Source organism: Orycteropus afer, unplaced genomic scaffold, assembly GCF_000298275.1.
Source record: "Orycteropus afer afer isolate SDZICR_OR568_19922 unplaced genomic scaffold, OryAfe1.0 scaffold00570, whole genome shotgun sequence".
NCBI lineage: Eukaryota > Metazoa > Chordata > Mammalia > Tubulidentata > Orycteropodidae > Orycteropus > Orycteropus afer.
The window spans coordinates 653765-661550 of record NW_006922157.1 but is presented as its reverse complement, the minus strand read 5'-3'; the positions used below and the strand labels follow the sequence as shown (position 1 = coordinate 661550).

At 43.2% G+C, this 7786-nt stretch overlaps 1 protein-coding gene across 1 annotated transcript; it reads right to left on the bottom strand.

Moving 5' to 3' along the window:
- Nucleotides 1-4494: 4494 nt before the first annotated feature.
- PJA1 (praja ring finger ubiquitin ligase 1) lies at nt 4495-6390 on the bottom strand. Its single transcript, XM_007955996.2, has 2 exons — nt 6098-6390; nt 4495-5542 (listed from the first exon to the last, which is right to left on the bottom strand). The coding sequence occupies exons 1-2, from the start codon at nt 6388-6390 to the stop codon at nt 4495-4497; spliced, it is 1341 nt and encodes a 446-aa protein (XP_007954187.1).
- Nucleotides 6391-7786: the final 1396 nt, after the last annotated feature.

Sequence of the window (7786 nt, the reverse complement as noted above, 5' to 3'; positions counted from 1 at the left end):
ATCTTCTCATTAATATCTGATGAACTTTCTTGGGACACTGAAGTTCAGAGGGAGGAAAGAGGAGAAAGGGAGTAGTATAGGGGTTAACACAAACTCACAGCAGCATGCTTAGTTATAAAATTCCATTCTTCAGGTATAAATGCCAGGGCAGGCTAAGAGGGTTCCTCAGAACTCCCAAAATCTGGCTTGTTTCATGCTAGACATTTACCCAAGGGTTGGCCAAGTGGCAGATGGGCAAATGCCCCACCAGCTTCATGTCTGTCAGACGATAAGCCCAGGCCAAAGCAGGGATGTACTAAGGCTGGTAGCCATTTCTTTCTCTATCTTCAAAATAAATACCACCTCCCATCCACAGGTCTTGGGCCCAAAACAGCCTCCAAAACATTGGGAATCCAGCAGGCCAAGCATAAAATGGGATAGGGATTGAGAGGATGAGGGAGTACAAGGGCCTCCAGAGGCTGAGGGTGGAAGTGGACCAGGTGAGCCTGGTGAGGCCAGGCTCCCATGCCTCCTAGGTTCTATCTGAACACAATCCCTGTCCTGAATCTTCCTTGAGAGAGATATTTATTCACACTGTCAGCAAGTAGTACTGCATGCCAGGACTAGAGAAATACCTCATACATAGGTCCTAACCTTAAGGACTTAAAGAGAAGGGAGACATACATAGAGAGGGAAAGAAAGAGGGAGGTAATTTCCCCTTTTGAACTTGGGTCATGAAAAAAGTTTTTCAGGAGCTGCTATATGAACAGGACTTTTTAAAGGATGTACAGAATTTAGACAGGCTGAAAAGGATATTTCAGGTCTGAATCCTTAGACATGTATATAGAAAGGTTTATCTAGGACAGAGGGCTAAGAAAAAGGTAGTGCCTTAGAGCAGAAGAAGGGCCTTAGGATAATTCAGCTATACTGTCAGCTGGGGAGATCACATCAGGAATGGGGGTTCTGTCTTGTAGTACAAAGTGGTTTATGCTCAAAAATAGTGACCAAAATTTGGGGCTGTTTCTTCCAGTCAGAAAACAAGCCCCAAACCAAGAAGTGTGGTAGGTTAACACCTTTAATGAATATACCAAATAATCTGCTCTCCAAAATGACTGCTTTGTGTCTAGAGGCCCTTCCGAGGCCTGTTCTGAAACCAGCCCTCCAGGTGCCAGTGATGGGTCTAGAGAGTTGCAAACAGAAATTAACCCTTGGCCTTTGGGGTATCTTACATGACTAGGAGAATAGGCACAAAAGGGGGTTATGGTGCTGACAGGTGTAAGTTGGCATTCTTAGTTGCAAGTAACAGAAACCAACTCAAATAAAGCAACAAAGTTTTATTGGAAAGCTATGTGGGAGCTTGGGGAATTGTCAAGGAGGTTGGAGAATCAGAGAAACTGACAGGAACAAGGGAAATGAGCATCAAAGGACACAGCCCTACCACACCACAGGAGCTCTTCACTGCCAGCACTGTCAGCTCAAACCCCAAACGCCACAGCATAGGACCACTGCTGTGGCCACCACCAGCATCACCACAGTCGCACAGGAATGAATGCTTCATGTACCCTGCTCCTTTGAATTCTTCCCTTCAGACTTACAATATTGGATACAAGTGTTCTATTAACTTTAACTGAAGTCTTAGGCCCAAATCCTAGTTGCTTAGGGTCTGCACAGGCCTCTGGCTTTGAGGGATTCCTTAGTAGGCAGACCTCACCTCCTTCGAGACTTCCTGCAGTGGCAGCTTTTTCCAACACCAGCAGAGGGCTACCAGTTTTGATTATCAAGGGGAAATCCAGGTTGCTGCTATGCAATGGGAGCTGGGAGGAAGATGACTAGGACTCAAGTTGTACCCCTAAAACCCCTTCTCAAACTACCATGTGTGATGCCCAGTGAAGTTGTTAATGGCAAAGCAACACACCCCAACACATAAAGGGCCCTTCAAAGTCTAGCCTTTGAATCTCCATGACCAGATGAGGTGCTCACTGAAGGCAAAAGGAGAAGGCAGATGGGGTGCGGGAGGACAAAGTTATAAATATTAGCTACTGACTTGACCAGTTACAGAAAAGGGGACTGTGGCCTCTACCCCAGTTGCTATACTTGCAGGGAGAGAGAAAGAATTATCTCTTTTTTAAAATTGTAGATTTGTTTTATTTTACTTATTTTGTTAATATTCATGAAAAAAAATACTGATTCTGTAAAAAAAAATCAAGCAAATTATTTTGGGTGAAAATCAAAACTCCCCTTGCTCACTCATTTCCCCCTGTCTCTCCCCAGAGGTAACCACTGTTATCAATTGAGAATGTAGCCTTCCAGATATTTTTATGCATTTTCACATATAGGTTAGTTTTGCAAGGTTTTATTTTACATAAAGACTGTACATATTTCTATACAATGTTCTTTTGTTGTACTTAACATTATGTCTTAGAGATCTTTCCATATCAGCACATAAAATTTTTAACTGCTGCATAGTATTAATTGCATACTATCAAAGTATCCAAGTTGGGTTGAAAGACATGCATCACTTTACATTTTGGTAGCTGTCACCAAACCTTTTCTCCAAAAAGGCTGCTGTTTTACATTCACACCAAGAGCATGAGTGTTCCATTTCTCCTTGTTCTAACCCAAAGTAGGTATTATCATAGAGAAAAACCTTATTACTTTCTAATGGACACAGTATGTTTCACTGTTGCTTTAATTTTCATGTCATGGTGGCATAGTGCCTAAGGCATTTGACTGCTAACCAGAAGGCTGGCAGTTCAAACCCACCAGCCACTCCTCCATAGACTGGGCAATCTACTTCCGTAGAGACACTGCCTCGGAAATGAAAAGAGGGGTTGCTATAAGTTGGAATCAATTCGACAGCAGTGACTTTGGTTTTTTGGTTTTATTATCAGTGAGGCTGAACATTAATAATATCAAGGCTGTTGGAGATGGGAAAACAGCTCTCACAAACTGTTGGTAGAGCATAAATTAGTACAATTACATTGGAAAGCAATTTGTGCTCAAACCCTAACCTAGAAATTCTACTTCCATATACTTACCCCTAGGGAAACTCAGACATGTGCAGAGAATCTTATTAAAATGTTCCTTGTCGCAAAATACTGGGAGGAACCTAAATATCCATCAATAGAAGAATGGATAAATAAATTGTGATAACTCACATAATTGAATATTTAGTATACAGCAGTCAAAATGCATGAAATATATCTACATATATCAAAATGGTTAAATCTTGAAAATAATGTAGAGTGAAAAAATCAAGTGTAAAACAATATATACATTCTATCATTTATGTCCATTTTAAAAACATACTCTGCTACTCTGCTGGTTACGGATACACACACACACACACACACATATATATACACACATACAGATACACACACATATATATGTCTACAAAAATAGACAAGAAGTAAACACACCATTTCCTGGGTAGTGCTTACCTCTGTGGAAGAAGGTAAATGTGACAGGGGGAAAAGCTTCACCTGTGCCTGAAAATTTGTATTTATTAGGGAGAGAAGGAGGGAGGGAGAGAGGGAGGGAGAGAAAGAGAGAGTGATCTGAAGCAAATATGGCTAAATATTAAAATCTGTTCACTTTGTATAGGTACCTGTTCTGTCATCTTCTTCTATTTTTTTGGTAGCATTTGCCAGGTATGTATTTTTCTATTCCTGCATCACTGTGATAAGTCATGTAATCAGCATATAGCTTTCTCCCCCCCCATTCCCTCTGAATGTTTCTATTTTCTAAAATGCAATTTTAACTGATTCACACCTATACAAGGTCTGGATTCATTCCTACCATTGTTCTTTTTTTTTTTTTTTTATCACATTCAGTGTTTCTTTCCTTCTCATAGACTGTTTCCCCTATAGTAGCTTTACAATTACACACTTTATTTCTAGTTTAAAAAACAATCACCCTTAATTTTTCGCTGTTGTTGGAGTCAGCATTTTCAATGAAACTAATTTTTGTCTACTGTTGGGAACACCAAAAATCTCTACTTTTGATGCAAATACAAGGGATCAATTATAAAGTCACTCAGTTATCATTATGACAAAAGAAAACAATTCCACTATACCATGTAAAATCAAAAGGAGAACTTTAATAAGCTTTTACTGCACTGCAATTACAGGAACCTGTAACATGCAACAAAAATGATTATGTCTTTTGGACATAGTTAACAGATAAATTTGACATTACAATTAACAGCAACATATTATTCTACTGGAAAAAACAAATGCAACTTATTTCAACTTTCAAGTTAGAAAATTTATGTTCTTACTATAGTCCCAAGCAGCATTTAGAAAGTTTACTTTTCCCTTTCTAACCTCTAAAAGACAATATGATTTTAATGCAATCATACACAACCATTTTCACATTGGAAATAATCACAAGGAATCAACAAGTTTAGTTTGATTGATTGGTTTCATTGTAGTTAATTTTGAGAGGGCTCCTGCAGTACTGTGGATTTCAGATGGGGAAAATAATCAGACCAGGAGTAAACAGCCTTGGTCTTTAGAGTGGGGGAGGGAACATACAGCGGCACACAGGGCAGGTGCCTGACTTCTGAAGCCAGATGGACACACACGGCTTGTGGAAATAGTGGTGGCACGGCAACTCAGTTGCCACCTCCCCCTTCACATATTCACTGCAACAGATGGGGCAACACATTTCCTGACCAACTGCACTGTGATCTTCAGTGACCAGAATCTCAGGAAGAGTGTCGATGCTCTCCTTGCTCGCTGGTGGATTGGCCACCTCTACATCCACTGCAAGGGACTCCAAATGTGCAAGGGCAGTTTCCATGGCTTGAGCCAGCCGTTCTTCAAGTGCCATGTAGGTAAGAAACTGAGGATCCACATAGGAAATGGCTTCAGCCACTCCTAATCCATCTGCAAATCCATCAAAGAGGCTCCAATCCACTTCCAGGTCTTCGCTCACACTGGAGTCATCTTCAAGGTTGTTGTTTCCATCCAGCATGAACACTCCAGGTTGCATAAACTCATGACCAGAATCATTATCTCCCTCACTGCTACTCTCATTTTCATTGTATTGCAGCCAAGGAATTTCTCCTTCTTCCAGTGATGCTGGCTCCTCCTCCTGAAGAGATGGTTCTCGAACTTCTTCAAGATAATTGCTGCCATTCCTGCTAGCACTGGCACTGGCACTGGGGCTGGTGCTGGCACTGGCATTAACTCTAGGTTGCTCAGGTTCATGATCTTCTTTCCCTGGTAGAGTCTCCCAGCTTTCACCACTTGAGGACAGAGTTTGCTCTCGACCTCGGTACTTACAACGCAGAGCAGCAGTCCACTCTTTATCACTGTCAGAGTCTTCATCACAGTATTTGTAGTAATCGTCACCGTAGGTCCAGAAGTCAGAGTCAGCCATGGTTCGTCGTTGTCTTAGCACCTTTTCCGGTTTCACTTGATGGTTCCTTGCTTCTCTCTTCTCTTCAGGGTACTTCAGCTCAGAGTAGCCACTTGAACTTTCACCTCTGCCTTTTCTTGCCAGGCCATCTGAGTGGCCTTCATCAGTGTTGACAGTATCCTTCCACCTGGCAGTACTGTGTGGTATATCATCATCATCATCAGTATCAAAAAATATTTTTGGTTTCACAAAATTTGGACTCGCCAGATTTCTGATTTTGGGCCTAACCACCAGTTCCTCTGAACTCTTTGGGGTGTTTTCCCCACCACCACAAATACTCACAGGAGCCCTGCTGGGACACTCAGATAAATTCTGCTCCTGTCTTTCCCTCTCTGAGATGTCTTTGCTTGTAGCCACCTTGTCTTCAGCAGAAGACATGCCATTTTGCTGCACAAACTCAGCTTTCTTAGCAGAGCATCTCACTGTAGGGGCTATGTCTAACTTGTCAATCTCCTCTTTCACATCATGGTTAAAACTAGAGAACTGTGGTGGCTTCCCAGCCAAAGACCTTGCCCCTTTCTCTGGGTCATACAGCTTATCATCATTACACTTGCCAATTTCCCCTCTCCCTTGAGGTCGCTCAACAAGCCCAGTCCCCTCCTCCTCACTATCATTGGCCCCATAGGAGTCATTATGTCCATAAGCCATTCCTCTTCTGCTACCCGAAGCCCTGTACTCTCTTGGCAGATACCTGGAATAGTCCTCATTATTAGCATTCAGACTGCTTCCCGAGCTCTCACTGTCATCCCAACTACGTCGAGTGGTGGAAAATGGTGATCGGCTCCTCCTGGTGGTTTGATTGGGGGCTGATCTGTGCATTGGGACTTCAGATGTCGTCTTTCTCTGGCTGGAAATCCTTTCCTGCTGGCTCGTAGATGGCCTGAAACTGACATAAGCATGCCTTCTTCCATATCTCCTGCCTGTATTGGACTGATACCCTCCTGCTGGTTTGGGCCATACAGGCTTGCTAGATTCCTGACCCATTGCTCTGACTTAGGAAGGTTTCCAAATACAGCTGGGGCTTGGGTGAAAGGCTCCTGCTCCCTGCACACGCTTTTGAGATGGGACTGTCAAATCAGTTCAGAATAAAGGAGCAAGGAGATTTATTTTCACTTCAGCAGGCAGGTAACAGAAAGAATAAGGGGCCTTTAAAATTAGTTTCACTTTCTTCTAAGGCCTTGAGTAGCATTCCAGTGACTGTCAGGTGTAGACCTGGAACACATTTTTAATGTTGGCAAAATGATTATAAAACTGTGCTTATAGGAAAGCCAGACTTAAAAGAGAATCTGACAGAAGGTGGGGGATGACTGGACGCTTAGAAGGTGGGTGAAACACTTGGAACTGTGCCAATGCAGGAAGAAACGGCTGCAGTTATTTTTTTTTTAACAAGGTGTCTGCATTTTTCTGGGCTCTGTAGACATATAGGAGACATGCAAATTGGAACAGTGTGGAAAATACGGATCACTTTGTGCATGTCCATCAGTGCATGTGCATGTGTCTGTCAGGAGGAGAGGGGCAGGTGGAAGGTAGACCAGCAATTCTACCATGAAGAGATGTCTGTCTGTGGTGGGGAGGGGTCAGCAACAGATGCACTAGGAAGGGATGTGAGTGTCAGACAGAATGAGAATCCCTCTGAATGTGGGTGTGAAAATGACAGGTGTAGGTGGGGTGGCTTCAGAGGAGAGGGGTCTGTGTAAGTATGGGAGAAAGACAACGTGTGCACCTATGTGGAGCTGTATGTGTGGCAGGCAGAAATGTATGGAGTGATATCTGTGTTCGTGTGTATGTGGTAGGCAGGGAAGGGTACATTGGCACTGGAGAGGTACCCATGTGTTTGTGTATGTTTGTCAAAATGGGAGGCAGCAATAGAAAAACATCAGTGTGAGCAAATGCAGCAGGCAGGGCTGGAGGGGGCCGTCCTGGAGAGCAGAAGTGTGTGTGGCAAGTGGAACAGGGCAACAATCAAAGAATGTTTGTATGTGTGAATATAGCAAGCAGGGAGGGGGGTGGTGTCCCTAAAGATTTATGTAAGTGTGAATGTGTGCAACCACGGGGCCCCCAAATGAGGATGTCTATGCACAAATGTGGCAAACAAGGGAGTAGGAGAGGAGAGCACTTGAGAGGGGTGTGTGAAGAGTGTGTGTGAGAGCACACGTATGTAAGGGACATCCATAAGAGGAGCCAGAAATAGACAGATGTCCCTATGTGTGTATGTGGCAGGCATGCAGAGGGTGAGTGAGATGGAGAGAATGTGTGAGTGTGTGTGAGTGTGAGTGTGTGTGTGTGTGTGTGTGTGTGTCTGACATCCATGTGCAGGGGAGGGGCAGCAACCTAGAATATAAGGGGGAAGGGAAAGGGGCTGCAATAGAAGGTTTCTGTG